Source organism: Pungitius pungitius, chromosome 13 (genome assembly GCF_949316345.1).
Source record: "Pungitius pungitius chromosome 13, fPunPun2.1, whole genome shotgun sequence".
In the NCBI taxonomy this organism is placed as follows: domain Eukaryota; kingdom Metazoa; phylum Chordata; class Actinopteri; order Perciformes; family Gasterosteidae; genus Pungitius; species Pungitius pungitius.
The window spans coordinates 9,477,976-9,497,338 of record NC_084912.1 but is presented as its reverse complement, the minus strand read 5'-3'; the positions used below and the strand labels follow the sequence as shown (position 1 = coordinate 9,497,338).

The 19,363-nt window shown below is 40.2% G+C and overlaps 2 protein-coding genes across 3 annotated transcripts; one reads left to right on the top strand and one right to left on the bottom strand.

Annotated features, from left to right (window-relative positions):
• Positions 1-980: 980 nt before the first annotated feature.
• rassf4a (Ras association domain family member 4a) lies at positions 981-17,575 on the bottom strand. 2 transcript variants are annotated; one of them, XM_037466045.2, is made up of 11 exons: positions 17,318-17,575; positions 12,073-12,141; positions 11,887-11,962; positions 5,777-5,883; positions 4,915-4,994; positions 3,976-4,148; positions 3,548-3,649; positions 3,424-3,475; positions 3,170-3,291; positions 1,963-2,060; positions 981-1,710 (listed from the first exon to the last, which is right to left on the bottom strand). In XM_037466045.2, the coding sequence occupies exons 2-11, from the start codon at positions 12,123-12,125 to the stop codon at positions 1,659-1,661; spliced, it is 915 nt and encodes a 304-aa protein (XP_037321942.2). In that variant the 5' UTR covers positions 12,126-12,141; positions 17,318-17,575; the 3' UTR covers positions 981-1,658. The 2 variants fall into 2 exon arrangements, with proteins under 2 accessions (XP_037321942.2, XP_037321943.2); XM_037466046.2 differs by lacking the exon at positions 17,318-17,575 and adding an exon at positions 13,884-13,945.
• On the top strand, positions 12,891-14,368 carry LOC119214333 (C-X-C motif chemokine 9-like). Its single transcript, XM_037466048.2, has 4 exons — positions 12,891-13,012; positions 13,199-13,328; positions 13,436-13,519; positions 13,945-14,368. The coding sequence occupies exons 1-4, from the start codon at positions 12,946-12,948 to the stop codon at positions 14,069-14,071; spliced, it is 408 nt and encodes a 135-aa protein (XP_037321945.2). The 5' UTR covers positions 12,891-12,945; the 3' UTR covers positions 14,072-14,368.
• Positions 17,576-19,363: the final 1,788 nt, after the last annotated feature.

Genomic DNA, 19,363 nt, shown 5'->3' with positions numbered 1-19,363 from the left:
ACGCTTACCCAATCTGTCGGTTTTTATTTTCCTCCGCTTGAAGTCGCTTTAAGTATGTACACGTGATGAAATCCCACGTTAAGGAGATGTGCCTCTGCAACACAGCTTCCTAAAGTAACTACCTTTGGTTGCACGGTCAAACCCACTCACGCTATACCCATCTCACATGCTTCGATGAAGGCTCACCCCTGCTGTCATCATCAGGATACTCGTTGCAGATAGCGTTAAAACCACACAGGAAATTGACAGGGCTGCTCCATAGGCCCAAGTTCACAGATACCGGCTGCTCCCCCATTCAATTATTTACCATCGGTTTAGGTCCTGGAGTTTCTGTACAATACTGTTAGGGAAAAAAATCATTGCTGTGCTTTTCATGTGGCCTCCATGTCCTCACAATAATATGTGTATGTTATTTTATAGACTGATTGATGCACCTGCAAATTAGAATGATTTGTTCCCTGCGTAGTCGCAACTATTACAAAATTCCAAAACAACCCTCTGACACACCAAACAAAAGTGAGTAAAGTGTTTTGTTATTTGTGGTGCAAGAGGTGTGAATATGTGTCAACAATCAATCAAATGCTTGTTTGATTAATTCAATACTACAGCAATAATGGTTGGCAAAATATAACATCAGTCTGCTGGCTGCTTGTGAAACTGTGGGAAAACGGAACAGACCTTCTTTCTCAGGATACCCATATTGTGTAATGTCGAAGGTTAGCACGTGCACACACACACACACACACACACACACACACACACACACACACACACACACACACACACACACACACACACACACACACACACACACACACACACACACACACACACACACACACGCACACACACGCACGCACACAAAGCTCATGGGAACTAGCTGGCAAATAGGATCTCGCAGAAGAACAATGGTAATCTGTGCTTCAGTCCCTGTGGAAGAACAGGAAATAATACAGATCTTTTTCTTTGGGAAGTCCAAGCAGGTTACTATGTTTGGTCTCTGCAGGGATCCAACATATTTATTATTTTAAAAAGTCAGAGAATGCATTACTTGAAAAAAGCTTATGTCAATTTGATAAAAAATGAAAATATATTAATAGCAGGGATATCAAAGCAGTGATACAATTCACAGTAATAGAAGCACATTGGTGTATAACATTGTTCTACTAACCTTTACTTTTACACTTTTACCGTTACCTCTACATCAACAACAGTTGTGGCAATTGTTCCCATAATAAATCATTGATATTGAGCCCTGCACACACACAGATTGGATCAGGGCACATGTAAGCGCTAGATGCAACTTTGTTTTAATTATACAGTGATGCTTTTACTTCCATTCCTATTACTCATTTGAATGCTTTACTTATCTGTGTGAGCTCTGGAGTGGTTGATGCAGATATTGCAAATGATACAAGGGACTGTCCAATTGTGCATCTTATAGCGGTCCTGGAATTGTCTGCAGGTGCCGCTCCGCCCCTTTAAAGAGCTTGGTGTGGTGCGTGGGGGGGGACCTTCAGCAGTGGGAGAAGTTCGGTGTGGAGGTGGACAGGCAGACCAAAGTATAAAATAATAACATTTTTAACTTGTCTTGGTGAACCTCTTTTATTGTGGTGCGCACACACCACCTCACTGCGGAAACCTTTGGTCCCACAGACTCATATTCTGTCCTCGAGCTGATGTTGGATCATATTCTTCAGAGCGCTGTACCTGCAGAGGCGTAAAAACAAACATGAGAGTGTAAACAGAGTGATTAATGCATCCCAAAACCCAATTGTTGCTGTTTGTTACTTGTTGTTTCCTTGGATCCTGTTTATGTCTCTCAGCTTCAATAGACAACTCTTAGGATTTTAAGCAGCAACTTGTATGTAAAACGGTTTTTAGTAAAAAGTACATTACTAAGACAGAAGTACTTTAGCCACAGATATTAGCTTTTGACAAGTCAAGGGACTTTTGACTTACTTTTTGGTCAGTTTGTTTATTTCACGTTCTTCTTCTTCTTTGAGTTTCTCGACAAAACTGTCTAAAACAGGAATTTCAAACTTGATGTATTGGGCAACCTGAGAAGACAAAGATTCAAACGTATCAGCACACACAAGGTACACAAGGTGTCTTTGATTATATCATACTATTTGCAGCCATCCGGTAAGTAAGGGATTCAAATAGTTTTCCATTTTCCTTCCTAGATAAAACAATGACAAATAGGATGATGGTCATGAAGTTAATTCGAAGTTCACATAAATGTGTGTACAAAATGTCACCACTTATTGTACTAGACCCATCCCATATGTGTGAAATTGGCATAGTTAGCACATATTTCACATTTTTTAGTTGTAAACTCACAGTTACGCTGGCTTTTAATCACCAAAATCTGTTCATCCTTGTGTCAGGGTGAATTTTTCTGCCAAATTTCAGGAAACTCGGTCAAAGTGTTCCTGAGATATGATGAGATTGGGACGGTTGTGAGGTCGCCGTGACCTTCGCTAACCAGTTCAAGGTAACCATGAGATATTTCTTTCACGAGATTGGAGAGACGAGCAGATGGACAAACCAAACCATAATTCTTCTGGCCAAGTCTGTGACCGTTGTGGAGGCATAATACTGTTATAAACTATACAAAAGTCAAGGTAAAAAAACTAAAAGGTGACTTAAATTGCCTGTCTACGCACAAGATGTTTTACAGTAAAAGTAAAATTCACTTCCAATTATATTACAGACATATTTTAAATCAATGAACAAACACAAAAAATGTATTTATATTATTTACATTATTAATAAAAAATCATTTTTTTTTAATTCTGGATCAAAAACACTTGTTGTTTTACGCAACACCAACAAGATTCCATTGACTTCCTGGGTTGGAGTTGAGGCAGATGGATGGAGGTCAGTTATTTTAACTTCAACTTTTGTTTCTGAGTTGACAATCCAGGAAAGGTCACCTGCCATTTTTATTTATTACCCAGGGCAGTCACAACAAATTGCTATCGGCCATCTTGGCCTATTGTTAGAATTAAAACAGGATATCTTTGCTCAACTCGTTAAATTTAACCCAACTGTCCATTGTATCATTGTGAGCGTATGTTGATCAAAACCCTAAAAATAAAAAGGGGCCACCTTGGAGACCATGACAAGGGATCATAGTGAGTGGTGGTTGAAGGCAGAGACTCACATCGTATGTAACTTCCTCTCCCACGTCCGCCTCCGTGATCAGGATTTTGGAGATCTTCTCACAGGGTCCACAAAGCACACGAGCCACCAGCGGGTATTCACCATCCTTCAGTCGGGTCCTTTCTGCAATGATATGGACGGATGCAACAAGTGATCACGAACGCACACAGCACAGCATTTCTACTGACAAAACCCCAAAGAGTGGGTCGGTAATTTAGTGACATGCTAACGAGTAAACGACAAGTAATGACTTACCGCCGGACTCGTGCACCATGTAAAGGACGAACTCTTCACATTTATTCTCCACCTTGAAAACACACAAATGGAGATTATTTCTGGTATCACTGAAACGTCACTTAACATCCGTCTCACTGCTCACCCTGAACTTCTGCAGCAGCAGGTTGAGGACTTGTCCGGTCGTCATGGCGCTGTTCACTCGTACGTTAGTGACTGAGCCGTAGGCCGGAGTAAACACAGAGGTCTGCATCCAGGGGAAACCAGAGTACGTATTAGTATTAGCAACTTTGCTTCATCAACACAAACCCGGACCTTTTCAACGGGAAGTAAATCCCTAGGTATAGAGCTGGAATCTGTTCAATATAAACACATTTTGGGGAAACGGATAACACAGTGTAAATGTGTTATATGTGACATATTAATGACATTGGCCCGTAACAGGAGATTGTGAAACTCAGTCATAGTACAGGCACACCCACACAGGAAGCTTCTGCCCTTCTGCACCTGGAAATGTGTCAGCAAGGCGGTACAATAATGTGTGTGCTTGTACCCCCGTCCTGTTTATTGTACCTTGTGGTTGTAAAAATGTCCGTTGATTGAGAACCTGTGTGTTCGCAAGCGCTGCAAATCTCTGGCGGTGTGTGTCTTCGACCTCCTCTGAACCCGCATGAAGGAGGCGTCACTCCTGGTCCTCAGTAGCTGAGGAGAATCCTCCTCCTCCTCTCGACGACACATGTCCCCACCTCAGAGTAAACAAAAACACACTTCTCTTAATGGGCCACATCCATGCTTCCACATGCTCGGCATTTTCTTTCTTTTAGCGTTAAATTGCCTGATGCCTGGCCTGACTTCTTTGTGAGTTATTTTGATAATCACATTAGTTTAGAGGATGCATTGATAATTATTATTTAGTTCTATCCACTTCATTCAAATTTGTTTAAAATAAAACATTTTTGCCACCATTTTCAAGGTTAAAAACAAATAATTTGCAACATACTACTCCATTTTATCAATAAAATCCCTTAATTCTTTGGTAAAAAGCCAGTATAACAAATAATGTATTATTTCTTAATTTCTGAATAATCCTGATCTCTAATCCTATCTCTAGAACACGAGTGTGGCTGCATCCAGGACAGATACTTAGCACCTTCGTTCATACATCGGTGAGAAAATCTCAGTCATTGCACCTCCAATCCTTTAAAATGTGTCACACTTTTAACGCAGAAGCTAAAATTGTTTTCTACGTCATTGTTTTACACACACACAAGCACATAAAAAAGACTGATTTTGTAATTGTGGACTTAATTAAGGTTTTAAAAGGCTGATGTCAAACCCACGACTGCGTGGTCTACACCTGGTTATGTGTAGTCGTTTTTCTGATCCACGTGGCATCTCGTGGTAATCTATGCTCAACATACGGATATCCAGAAATAGACAGACAGCAGGTGTTTGTAATCGCATTAATCAATCAAGAGTGTGTGAGATAAACACTGCACGTGTGCCGCTCACTCGCTGGTCCACCATCTGTGCCCGCTGAGTTATTGTTGGACTCCCCTGAGAGCTGCTTTTCCAAACCAGATCCATCGTTTCTGTAAAAAACAGAAAGGGGAACTATTATACTGTTATTCGTTAACTCTCTATATACCATGCTTGTGAAAATAAAGCTACAGTTGGGGGACACATTAAGATTAAGGTTAGCTGGGCGCTGTTATGTTGGTACCTAATTTGCTGTTTGACTGGTATGCTTCTACCTTTGGTCACAGCCAAGTTCTAACCCACAGTCTTCATGGTGAGATGAACTAATTTAGCCGAATATATCCAGGGGTTTTAGAGCTGAGCTAACTTTTATTGCTTTGAGCAAAGGTGTTAAAGAATATGTCTATAATAGATCAATCTGCCATCTGCGATCAATTCTTTGTTCAGTGAAATTAATCGTTTGGAATCGTTTCAAATTTCTGTTTTTATTTGAGCAATATATAATAAGATACATATTGTCGAAACTTGTTAATGTTTCAGGCTTTTACAAAAAAAAATACATATTTAGTATTAATATTTGTATATGGATTTTGCATGTTGTTCTTTCATTATTTAGTCTTAGACATAACATGTCAATTTCCCCTTTCTACTTCCTCTCATCTTTATTTAATTACACAATCTAGCACTGCACAGGCCCACTTCAAAGGCAAAAGGAGTTTTCCAAACTTTTCTTTAAGGGCGGGGACACGGCTGGAGGTCAGTGGTTTCGTGTTGACTTTGTCTGCCATTGTGTGTGAAGACCCTTGTTGCCTGTGATGTAACCACGAGGCCCATCTGTTCTGTTTGTTCAGCACATTGAGTCATCTGTGTCGGTCTGGACTGGCTTCTCTCATACCGGTTCAGACGAAATCTTTCATTGTCGTCGTACATCTGAAGTCGGATTGGTCGGCGTAGACCCCAATAGATGTTCAGCAACCCCTCGAGGATGAGCGCCTCATCCTCCTAGACACACACACACACAAATATAAGCACTTGTGGTAGGAAGGGATATCCTGCAGGCCGCCTCCCTCAGTGCCTCAATATCAGGTTTACGTGCAGGAACAGTCGCTCACAGCAGGGTGAACCCTCCCGTCCTGGAGAAACTGGTTCAGGTTTTTTAACCCACCTTTTTTCCCACAGTACAAGGAAGTCACGTCTGAGAAGGCAGCAATAATGAGAACAGAAACTTAACTGCTGTGGGTCACGTACACGCAGGGGGAAATGTTCTGATGTGACGGAATTGAAACTCTAAATATGGAAGAAAATAAAAACACTTTGTGCTCTGGAAACAGAAAGTTGTTTTTTTTACAGCTTTAGGATTTAAAGACAAATCCAATCAAATAACAATTACAAAAGCTTTATTCACATTCACACTAAACCAGTAATGATTTAAATAGTATATTGCAGTATCTTCTTTGAAGTTCCGAAATACAATGTAGATTTTTTAAACACAATTCGGCGGAATAAAAACTCCATCAATTTGGAAAACATTTTTAATTTGTAATTGCTTTTTACTCCATGGCCTTTTTGGTAAAATCCCACGACATTTAGTGTGAAAATGAATTGTGAGCTCATCACAGGTGAAGTGTGAAGTATTTATAGTTGTGGTATACTCAGGTCGAGTGTCTTTTCTAAGGTTATTGTATGTTACTGTTTTTCCATTTTATGCTTATACTACACTAAATTCAGTAACTAGCGGGTTTGCAGAATTAGATAACTAATACATATGTAAATCAACTGCTACCGTATATAATTATATCAACATCACCCTGGTGCCTGTAACTTCTGTCAAGGAGTCCAAAAAGATTTGAGGTTTGTTGCTCCCAGGACTTCATTGTTTCTGGAATATAAATATTCAGAACAGCTGCACCGCTGAACCTCGCTGACCCGCCACCCCTGAGTTTCCTGCACATGGAAAATAAACCCACACTGCGACAGTGCACATACAAATCCGAGTCAGGTCAGCAGAGCTATTTTTGGAAGTTGTGGATACTGGCCCTGCCACAGGGTGTTTCTATAAAGCCAGGACGCACACTCCGGTCCAGTCACACTCAGCTGAGCGAAAGAGCCTCCACTCTGTTTCACTCCGCATGTCAACCCAACGACTCCCACATCCAAGGTGAGACTTCTATCGCTTTGTTTGTAATTATTCGCTACTCTGATATGGAGCTTACGGTTTTAAAGCAATTGTAGCAGCATGACATGACATTTCAGAGTATCAAACAAGGAGAGAATATAGATATATTATTGTTAGTTTAGATTTTGTATTCAAACAGCTAATTCTGTTACTGTGAAGAGTTTAGCAGAAAGGGACAGACTAGTAAAAAAAATCATATATCATATATTTTAATCTATTTGACATTGAAGCATAGACAAAGAGGCTCATGTTTTTTTCCCCTTTTCCTGCTGCAGCATGAAACGCAGGCGGGTGTTTCTCCCTCTGCCTCCCTTACCCACCATCACTGAGACGCTTGAGGACGCGCCGGTCCACCCTGCATCCACTACCCAGACCCCGGAGTCTCCGGATGAATACATGACCAGTATCCAGGCCCTTGCGCGCCCGGCTGAGGCACAGAGCGGCGGCCTCGTCAGACTCCAGAAGTCCCCCAAGCTACGGCAGTTCTCAAAGGCTCAGGTGAAGCTCTCCGCCTCACTTCCTCGCGGATCTTCCCGGACTCTCAGGACCTCCAGACATTACGGTCTGAGTCCAAACAGCACAGAGGATTTTCCTCTCAAGATGGGCAGGGACAAAGACTGCAGGTTCAAGGACCCTGTCGACTGGTTGTTTGGACAGATAAGGACTTGAGGAAACCTTCTTCATTTATAAAGACTACATCCAATGCTCTGAATGATGAGACTCATCATGAAGGTTGGACAAAGACAAAATCACCAAAGTAACGGGATGATCTGTTGTTTCTAAGCTTCGAGGATTTCTGGTCCACGTGTTTTTGTAGGATATTTTATATTTTTTTGAATTTAATATACTTGAATAAAATACTAAAATAATCATGATATTCTCTGCAGTTTCTGACCATATTAAAAGAGTTGAATGATCTACAAATCAAAACGTTTTCAGATTCCACATTTAAAAGAGTTTTTTGTTGGTTTAAAATGTTGGTGAATCAAAAAAACATTGATTTGAAGACCTCCACTTTAGCTTTGGGAATTGTTTTCCACTTTATTTTTTACATCAAATGATGGTGAAAATAGTTATTAAATAGTTAATAGTTAAAAATAGTATTAAAACGCTAGATGTTAAATACAAACCATGTTATTACCAAGTGATGATGAAGTAAAGAAAAGTATGTATTTATTCAAGTACGCAAATATAGTACTATTCAAGGTACTTGTACTTACATTTTTTCCACTTCACACAAGCTCATTACATTTCATAAGCAAACATTTTACTACCTTTATTTACTTTGGCTCAGTGTTTCATTAACTATCAAATATATCATGATGTATTATTTTGAGATAAGAATACTGTATTGATTCGCCAACCTTTATTTTTTTAAACGAGCCCCGCCTTTCTAGCCACAACATTCAAGGAATACACATATTAATGCAACACACCCAACAATTCTTTCATTTATTATTCCGAGCACAATAAGTGCTAATAACTTTGGTACTTTGAAGTGTATTTGGATGCAAGTTCAACTAGAAAGCCCAACACTAACTTTTAGCAATACTGTGGTATTGAGTCGTTGACTATAAGTGTCCACTGGGTGTAAAATCAATAATACTGAAACAACAGTAACTGTGAGGCCGCGTAGTCACTGACCAATCAATGTCTTCTCTCTGGTCTAGTGTGTCATCTGGGAAACTGTGTGGCTCCTGACGTAGCAACCAAATTTGTGAAGTCACCAAAGTTACAGCCCTCAAGCAGTTTTACGCGATGCATTTCAGTTACTAAATATCTTTATATCATATTATAACTAAAGACACTGGTCTGGACTCAAATGATTGGATCAATCAGCGGATCAGGTATTGGATACCTTTACTTAAATAAACAGCAAATCAGTATTCATATCTGTGTATACTGTGTTTTTACAAAACTAAAATTGAAGACTAATGTTTCCTTGCACATAAGGGATTGATCAAAGTCACTTTTGATTACCTCATTTTTTTTGTTGCTGATGCCACTTACCGCACTTACCACTTACCTTACTCACACTAACCGGGAGCATTTTACTGAGCCCGTTTATCATTATCTGCTTACAATACTTTATGATTATGATAATGAATGGGACGTATTGATTCAACTTGATCTGAATGCTTCCGTTAACCACAGCAATAGAACAAACACATCTCAACAGGAGCCTCCGATCTAGACAATCGTATCCCACTCTGTCATCTAGTGGTAGTAACTGGTGCTGCAGCGGTGACATCGTGAACTAAAAAGTACACTTAACACAGCAGAAAAGCACAAGCAGATACTTTTACTGTCAAATCTTAAGCAAGACAGTGAACTGATATCTACTACAGCGAGAGACAATACCACAAGGAATCAGCATCAAGTCCGTGTCCCCAATTGACCCCGGAACATTTGCACAGTGGTTTCTCTCAGCATGGAAACATATGGATATAGATTTTTATCTTATTATACTTTATCTGATTGATACATTGCACCAATGCACCAAGTCAAATTGCTCTATATGTAACATATGTGGCAATCTCAGCTACATGTTAACAACTATCATAGTTTTACTCTGCATTCAGGTTAGATCTTGTTTTCTTTTTGGCATCCAAACGATACCTCCTGACCAAACCTGCAGAGCAAGATCATGATAATAAGATTAGATAAACCTTTTTTCACACAGGGACAGTTTTCATCCGCCTGCATAATCAAAACAACAGATGGGTGACAGTGATCGTCTGTCCGGGAGATATGGTGCATGTCTCCAGCTGTTCTTTATCCAAACCCATTCAGCATGGTCCCTTTATTCTCTACATTAGGACTTTCCGAATGTCGGTCTAACCCAAGAATGTTACTGCTGAGTAATGTCCGTCATTGCCACAAAATATCAAAGTCGTGAGTAATCTTTGGCTTTGCTCCCTCAGCTTTACAGCTTGTTATTAAAGATTTGTCCCAGAACTAGGAATGTTATCCCTTGTGATGAACATCTTCGATCAACGGCTTCTGTCACCTGCAGTTATTGACTTTCAATTGGAGTTGCTGTAGTTTCAAATAGCTCTGATGTTGTCATGTCTTAGTCTAAGTTAGGATTTCTTTTAGCAGATGAAGATTTGATTATGAGTCAAAATGTAACTCCTGCAACGCTCATTGTAATGAAATCAAATCCAAAGGGATGAACTAAGCCTTCAAATAAAGATCAAAAAAATCAAAAGCTATATTTTCCCATGAATTATGACTAAATATTGAAAAAAAGAGAAAAGTCAGATACTTCTTAGAAAGAGTAAATCAGGTAGAGGTTACATTTCTCCACAAAACCTCACTAATTGATCTAAAATTGGAAAGATAGACTTCTTGTTTTTTTTAATGGCTTTATATTATCTCTAAGCACATATTTTTGTTATCTATAACATATGGGATGTAAAACTATTTCTTTTATCAAGAATAATAGCCTATATGTTTAGGGTCAATTTGACCCCAAGAAAAACATTTTGTTTCATCAACATCGTCGTCAGAACATCAGTAAGGAACACATTAATTCTTTCATTCATAAAATACCTATGAAAACAGTGCCAATTTTTCTATGGCAAGTGTTATGTGTGCAAATATTTACGTGAGAGATAGTTAAAAATAAACTTACACAGTCACTAAAATGAGTTTGATAGAATTCTGAGGGGCCAATGGGCAGCCATGCATCCCCCAGCTGTATGTGGCTGTGACCTTGTCCAGGTTATCAAACCCTCCCTTTGTCTGGTTGTACTTCATGTAAGGACGAAAACCCCCCGCATTGTTCCAAACATCCCATATTTCTGTCACACACAAGTCTTTCCAACTGCCACAACACATGCGCCTCCCCTCTAAAGTTGTCATGTCAATGAAATCCATTTCAGTCGATGATGTTGTGAGGCGCTCAAATGCTGGTTTTATGTTGGACATGGCTGATATTATGCGTTGGGGCCCTAAATGGAATGTTATAGGGACCTCAATATCATCCTAAAAAACACAAAAATGTTCATCCCTCATCTCATTTTCAACCACATATTTGCGGTCGGGCCGCGAGGGCAACAGTTCCAGCAGGAGAACTTCCCTTTCCTGTTGATATTTCTCATATGTTTAATATAAATTATTTGATATGAAATGTTGATCATCAAATCACCTAATTTTCAGTACAAACAAGGAAGTTCAAGCTATTTTTTTTCTTTTTTTGTTGTTAATATTGGGTGGTATTTTGACATCACTGGTTCTTTCAATATACATGTGTATGTTTCATGTACACATGTTATATCCGGAACTTTAGGGGGATTTTCCCAGAATGAGACAACTGTGAGTCCGGCTGGTGGGACAAAAAAAGAGGGACGGATCATGACCACCTCTGCCCTAAACCCCGCACACATTCTGGAAATAAAGGGGAACTCCTGACCATGAAGCCAATTATCAAACGAATAACCAAACAAGCCGCCACAACAACCCGTTGTACTGTGGAAAAGATTTGCCAACTTAGTGTTAGTGCACATGATGAGAAATCTGATACGCCTTCACTTCTTCTACTTTCATTTTGTGGTTAAGGGGATTGCTTGTGGTTTGCGAGTGGCTCGGCAGTGGCCATTGTTCAGAAGCTTATTTGGTCTCAGGTTTTCTGTCCTCATTATCCGCCTGAAAAGTGCTGGTTTGACTGGTTCCAGTGTGTGTGTGTTACATTTGACAACACTGTACGTCCTATAGCCCATCCCGCCCTCACATACCACCGAGCTATTTCCCAACACTCCCTGTTTGCCCATTTCATTTCTGCCAGCGCTCCCTCCGGTGAGCTGATCCGTCTGATACTTTCTTACCTCACGAGTCCTCAGCTGGAAGTTTTTCCCTTTGTGGTAACAGTTGTAGGTCCGAAGCAGTGACAGGATGGCGGACCTGAATATGAACACAACACCACAAAGGCTATTAGCACTCACGACTCTCTTGCAATGGTGACATTGCATACAGCAGTGTTGTTATTTCACTCAATTGAATGCAGGACTTACTTTGGTATAAGTTTCTCTTCACTGAGCTTCACGTAGGTCGGATGCTCACCCATTCTGTCTAAAGTCCAGCTGTAGCAGAGAAGCATGCCAGACCCACATTAGTAATTGAATCATAATTGCATTGTTTCTATTCACTGTGAACAATCATAAAATATAACTAATCATAAAAGGATCCAATAGATTATATTGAGCATGTAGAGAAAATGTTACTGGTGCTTTTAAAAAGATGGTCAACCACATTAAATTATATATTTAGAGAATTGATATAATATATGAACATTGGGGTAATTTGTTGTTGCACTTTTGACCCAATTGGAGGATGAGAAAGAATCATTAGTTTTTGAGGAAATTGCTCTGGGGGTAGAAGGTGTGTCGAGGGATTTAGCAGAAATCACATGATGTGGTTGACACAGAGCCAATTCAGGAACATGTTGTGACAAAGCCCAATAAAAACATTGTGTCGTCTGTCTCTCTCAAGGATAACGGCTGCTACTGTGGCTAGTCCCTTAGACACAGTTAGCATAATGACAATGATTTAACAAAATAAAACAGACTACTTAGTCTTCTTTGTGACCCAGTTTCTAAAGAACACAACCAATCTGCAGCACCAGTGCCTTTTTTGTCCATTAAATGAAGTGCACAATAAAAACAAAAGGACACCTATTAGAGTGTCCTTCGGGCTGTCAAGGCTTTCTGATGAGACAAAGGAATGGTGGCCCTGATCCCTGTATCCTAATTCGTGCCTCCCTAGATCTCAGAGGGAAAGTGCAATGGGGAATTTCCTGATTTGGAAAAGCCCAGCTCACAGCATGGGGGGGGAGGAGCAAGAGTATAAAACGGCAACATGTGGCACAGACTGAGCTTGTCTCCAAAATGAAGCTCGGTCGTCAGTCAGTCTGTACGCTCGCCTTCTTGAGTCTCTGCTTTATGCTGATCACAGGTAGGAATCATCTACGCTCTTTCTGTCCTAAAATATGGATATGCAAGGAGTAGGAATCGTCTAGGCTCTTTCTGGCATGAAATATGGATACACAAGAAGTGAAGATCTTTGTTTTATTGTGGAAAAGCTACCTTAACTTGCTGTAACTTAATCCCTGCTCGTGTTTTTGTTACTTTGTCTCTGCAGTGAGAGAATCAGACACCGCGTTCGTCCCAGGAAGATGTTTGTGTCCACACACACGACAAGGTGTCAGGGGGAAACTGAAAGCGCTGACAGTATACCCGAAAAGCCCCAGCTGTGACAGATTAACAGTCATGTGAGTTCCAGATTCTGCAGAGTCATACAAGCGTGCATTTACGCACGTGCACGTGCACACACACGCGTCTAGATGAGTAAATGTGTGGGTTTAAATGTGTATTTCAGAGTGACACTAAACAGTACCAATGATGCAGTGTGTCTGAATCCGGAGGCGCCGATGGGCAAACAACTGATTCGCTGCTGGAATAGGTGAGAGCCTTGATCCCCTGAACCTTAACTCATTGTTACCAACTATGCCTCTTTAAAAAAAGGGATACTACATCTTTGTCATGCAACGCTTTACATTTGAGTTGACAGATTGCAGTATGTTTTAGCCTTGTGTAACTGGTGATAGAGGGGATCCACCCACCGTCAAATCTCCTGCAAACGCAGCAACCATTAACTTATTTATTGCCAAGCCGGTTATTGTAGAACAAAGCACCTAGCCAGTCTTTCCTCCAAATGTTCAACATTATGCATTCCTTTCTCTGTGTAAATGATGGATTCTTCCTTAAAAGCTGTTTTTGCCACGAGAAATGTTGTATTCAAAAGGTTTGACTAGTCTGATACGTACTAGGAATACCAACCCACAGCCCTTCCTCCAGGGATTAAGTATTCCTTTGTGCCTTTTCTAGAGCTCAAAAGTTGGGTCGTGATGTGACGCTTTGCCTAAAGAGGAGGAGGAGGGGCAGAGGTCGGCAACGCTCTCGACTGAGGAGCCGGGGCCTCAACCAAAAAGCATCCTCCTCTACGTCCCAATAGTCAACCAACCAGACGGACGACTCAAACCTGAACGGAAAGAAACAAGTACATGCAGCTTTATTGCCAAGATGGGGACTCCAGGTCACCTCAGGCAAACCGAGCCCCGGAGGCTTGTCATAAATGTTAACAGTTGTATTTTTTGAACAGTCAAATGTTCCATGTTCTTTTTATGTCTAATTCTGTGTGAGCAGCTGGAAAAGCCGACTGAAAATACTCAATTGGTTATTTATTTTTATATATCAATATAACATTTTTCTGACATCATTTTTTTTAAATAAATATATCAGCAAAAAAACAAAAAAACATTGTGACTTTGTGTTATTTATTGTTAAAACTCTGGATTATCGTTAGAACAGAAAGATGGTAGAGACGATTGCTTCCTTGGCAGGACATGAGAGGTCACCCGCTGCCATTAGTTAATAAACTACAGGATCAGTAGAGTCAGTGGCAGGCACAGAGCAAACATTCACTCGTTAAACATCTGCACAAACAGGAGGTAACTTAACACTATATTTTAACGCAAAATTACAAATATATCTTTCCTTGGCACTATGAACAAGAGCATTTTCCTGAGGTGTATTGGAACATATCACAGCATTCATTTGTTTTTCACAGGTTATAGTGGCTGGTTGTCATGGTTGCCCTACTTAGACACACAGGAGATTTGGGCGTGTTTCATGAGGTCTACATACTTTACAACAAATAAGTGACCGGATTGAACCCACACACCCACATCAATCTGGGCAATGGAAAGTGAATAACAAGGCATGTGCCAACGGGATTTTTTATCCTTGCTAAATCAACAACTGGCATCTGGCATGATTCTTTGCAGAACAGATATGCGTTTCTGTTAAACTTCGATGCTTGACAGCTCACAGGGGTGAAATGGAAAGTGAAAGTAAACTGCAGAGCACGGTGGCCTTTGATCACGGCTGAGCTGGGTAAAACTAGGGTCTATTCATATGCCTACTGGTATTGACAATTTGAGCGGTTGCAAGTTAAATATTAATTGTTAGACAGAATGCTGATGACAGCTGATAACAGTATTGTTACCAAGTGGCATGTGGTCAACAGGAACCCCCTTCCAATCCAAAGTAATCTACACTGAAATGCATTGTTTTACACTTGTACGTGTATATGACAGCTGTAGTTATTGCAGATTGAGATGACACCAACTCTCTAGACCATCATTATATTTGAAGATGGTATACTCTAGATTTTTATTTAATACATTTGCTGCATAGTTCTAATAAAAAGCTACACTATATCAAAAGATTTAAATGATCTCAACCAAATACAACATTCATATTCTGCTTAATGCATCAGTAATACACATAATAGTAATAATACAGGAGCCATGAAACTTAAAACTGAGGCTATTCGAACAAATGCTTCTAATTCTACTTTCAAGTTTATTCTGCTGGTAAAACCTCTGTACTTTTACTTAAATACAATTTAGGAGTACTTGAACTTGACAGTTGTACAATGTCATATTGCTACTTAGGTAAATTATTAACAACTTCTTCCAACAATGTTTAAATGTCATTAAGTTTGACATGAGTTTTATATTACCCACACACAGTGCTTTCATGAACAACGCATCCCACGTTACCAGGTGTTACAGACTTAACGGCACACACACACACACACACACTTCCTGTAATTGAAAGCTGAATACATTATTAAAATGTGCTATTTGTCAACTACACAGTTGGAACTGGAACGGTCACATTCATTCAAGAGAACATCTTCTATCTATTCATGCCATAAGATGGCGGTTTGCCACATGCTGACACAAACAGTTTATATTTTAACAACATGATTATACTGCACCTTGTGTAACAATATTGATGCTGTTTCCACAATGGTGGTGGTTAGTGCCACCTGGTGTCTGACGCGTTACAGACACTGAACTTCTTCATGCAAAGCTCCATCCTGCTGAGTGGTGAGACTGTTAAATTAAACTGTGTGATCTGACACCACCTGCAGGAGCATAGTCAACAGGGAAGGGGGGAAGGTGAACGTTGGTGTACTTTATATGTAATATATAAAGTGCAATTGCCCGAGTAACTGGCCGGGCCTCTCAGTGTTTTCTCAGACTTATTGATGGAGCATGTTTTTGCTCTCATGAATCCAAATGAGTAAAGAATGAAGACTAATCATTTAGGGTACTGATGTGTAAGTTAATTTATAATTCAGTTGCACTGTGTTAGACTGCATTGTGATGTGTGACTGACCCATTCATAAGCAATGTAAACAGGTTGGTTCAATATACCCGTGTTTATTCATTGTGGTGAAGAGAATAAATGTAATGAGCTCTCGGCAGGAATTTTATTTCTTTGCAATTTTCTGTAGCTGAGGCAAACGTTTCTTCAGAAAAAACGATACATGTACACATATAAAAAATGCTTGCATGAACAGTCACCACAAAAACCAGGAAACAGACAGCCCACTGGTCACACCACCAGACTGGGAAGTGCAGAAGAGGTGCAGATTCAACAATTCAAACAATTACTGCTGAGCCCAGACAAGGGAGTCCTTCAGATATCTACCACAATGCACATCCTCTTTTTATCTTCATCGAGCTAAAGATTCCAATCCAAACTCCTCCTCTAATCACAATCTTCATGAAAATCCCTAAAAGATAAGTGCATTACAGATGCAAGGACATCGCCAATGAGACCTCCCCTCCCTCCAATGACCTCTGCCCACCTGCACAAGACTGCGGACAACGTGTGCATACGGTCAGTCCATCTCTTATACATATTTATACATAGTAATGGTTGTGTAAATATTCCATCAAATGTTCCAGTCTGTAACCATGATTGTGAATTATTCAGACGCCGCACAGGAGATGGACCGAAAGGTTGGAGGATTTTAGTGAATTTACATAATGAGTTTCTTGTCTTCTCTCCTCCCCTTTTCCTTCTTCTCCTTTTATGACTGAATTGCAAATCGCCTCGCTGTGAAAGCTCCCTCGGAGGACAAAGGACCTTTAACGCGAGTCCGCTAATTGGTTTGATCATCGCGAGATTCGCATCCAATTATCGCACCTACTGTGCCAGCTGCGCTCGGACACAATTCTCCAAAACAATGACCGGGACAGCCCCGAATTATGCACACGCAAAAACACTGACGTATTTTAAAAGTCCTAAAGCATTCATTTTTGAATCCCTTGCTGAATCTGTATATTTATTTAACCCTTTGTTTAGTATCTAAGTTGACGAATAGGAAAGTTTTACATACCTGTCACATTCCAAAATGCGAAAAAATGTACTCTGGTAATATTTTCATCCAACTTCACAACACCCCTTGTCTTCAGGGCACTGAGCCGCATACTCGCAACGAAGGATCTGCTTCCTTCTTCAGTGTTTTCTGCGGTAGGCTAGTCGTTTCTTGCCATAGCGGCGCTCCGTCTTCCTTCTTTCATCCAGCACCAAAGTATCCTGCTCCGTTGTTCAGCCTTCATGCCTCTTTTGGCGTAAGGTATTCAGATCTGGAAGATCAAACCGACAACGGGACGATCCAATAGAAGGCCGTGCTCACACATTTCAACCAATCAATGCTGAGAGTGGGGGCGGGGCCGAAAGGCATTCCTCTCCTTCTAATGAAGGAGCCTGTGCTACAACCATATCTGTCCGAGCCATCGGTTTAACCTCTGTCTTTACCTTTAGTTGTTGGGTTGATCTTTAAAATGGTAGAAAACTGAGGTTAGAGTTAGCATTTCAACGTTTTCATTAACTTGTATGTTCATATAAATGTGCAAATGTATAAATCTACCTAATTTACATTAATGATTGAAGTAATTTTAACTTCTCTTTTTTTATCCATCCTTCCATCCGTTTTTTACTCACTGTTTTTTATATAGTTTGACAAGTATTTTACCATTTTTTGTGAATAAGGAATCAAATCAAAGTCATTTTACAAACAAACAAAAAATAATCCCATTAAAGCATCTCCTGTTATTTTCACGCTAAGCGGTAAAGGATGAAGTCCCTGTGACCGGTCCAGATTTATTTTTCCCATCCTGTTTTTGAGCCATCTGCCATCTAGGAAACTATTGTAAGGTGGAAACAAACTGCATAGGAAGTCTCTCTCTCTCTCTCTCTCTGTCTAAATAGGATTTATGATTTAACATGCAGAAAGGAAGTAAGTTGTTCCTGCAGCTATATAACTTCCCCCACAGAGAAGAGCCTTTTCCAAAGGATATGACACATTTGTTTGAAACAGAGTGGAAATGCTGACATTCTATTCTTGTCTCCTATTGGGTCAATGGGTTTCTAATTGGCCCGACACAATTGTGAACAAGCCCTGATTATCGGCCTTAGTGAACTCTGGACAAAGACTCCTTGTTTCTCCCATTAAACATTTCCTCCCTCCTGACCGGATTTACATGTCATGGTTTTCTTATATTGTAAAAAAATGTGTTTAAAAGGTTGGGAGAATGTCTTACACTGTTTATAGGCTGTGGGTTGTATTTGTGTAAAATATGACGGATAAGCCGGTCCTTTGTTTTGTGTCAGTGTGCTTTTACGGGTCTGCTGTTTGCCTCCAGTTCTCAGTGAGCATCTTTCTGTTGTTCTGCTGTTGGTGATTCCCTCCTTAGCTTTGATGCTCTAAAGAGATCACATGTTATCCCTTCATAGCGTAATACATCGACAATTCAGTGAACAAAGGACTGAGGAAGGCAGTGTGTGTGTTAACAGAACAAAACAGTATTGATTTATCACCTAAACAAAAGAGAGAAATGTCTGTACGTTGGATTATATCATTTTTGGCGTGATATAAAAAAAGCAAAAACAAGTGAAATGTTAACATCAGCTTTTCATACACACTTTTGTATCACAAATATGGTAATTTCAGGGTGATTTATTGTGCTCGGGTCTGATTCACCCACCACATCAGTATTATCAATGCTCAGCTGACATATTATAAATGCATGAAAGATGCTTCGCAATAACGTTTTGGTTTGGCGTCTCTCTGGTGGGTGATCTAAATGGTTTCTCATCACCATAATACCGTGAGCGCTCCTCCCAGAGCTCCGTTTCCATGGTCACCGCTTGCACTTGACAAACACACAATGAGGAGAATGTGACTAACACATGCACCTGCACCGGCTTAATGCCTCACAGTCATGCACGTTCTATCTGACGGTGAACAAATGAAACAATCAATCTAATTTATTTCCTCATGAATAATGCACGTAGCAGTAACTGGATTGGATTGGCATTAATGTCTGCTCTCCAAATCACTGCTGGCGTTGCAAAAATCTGACTTAAAGCCATTGACTTT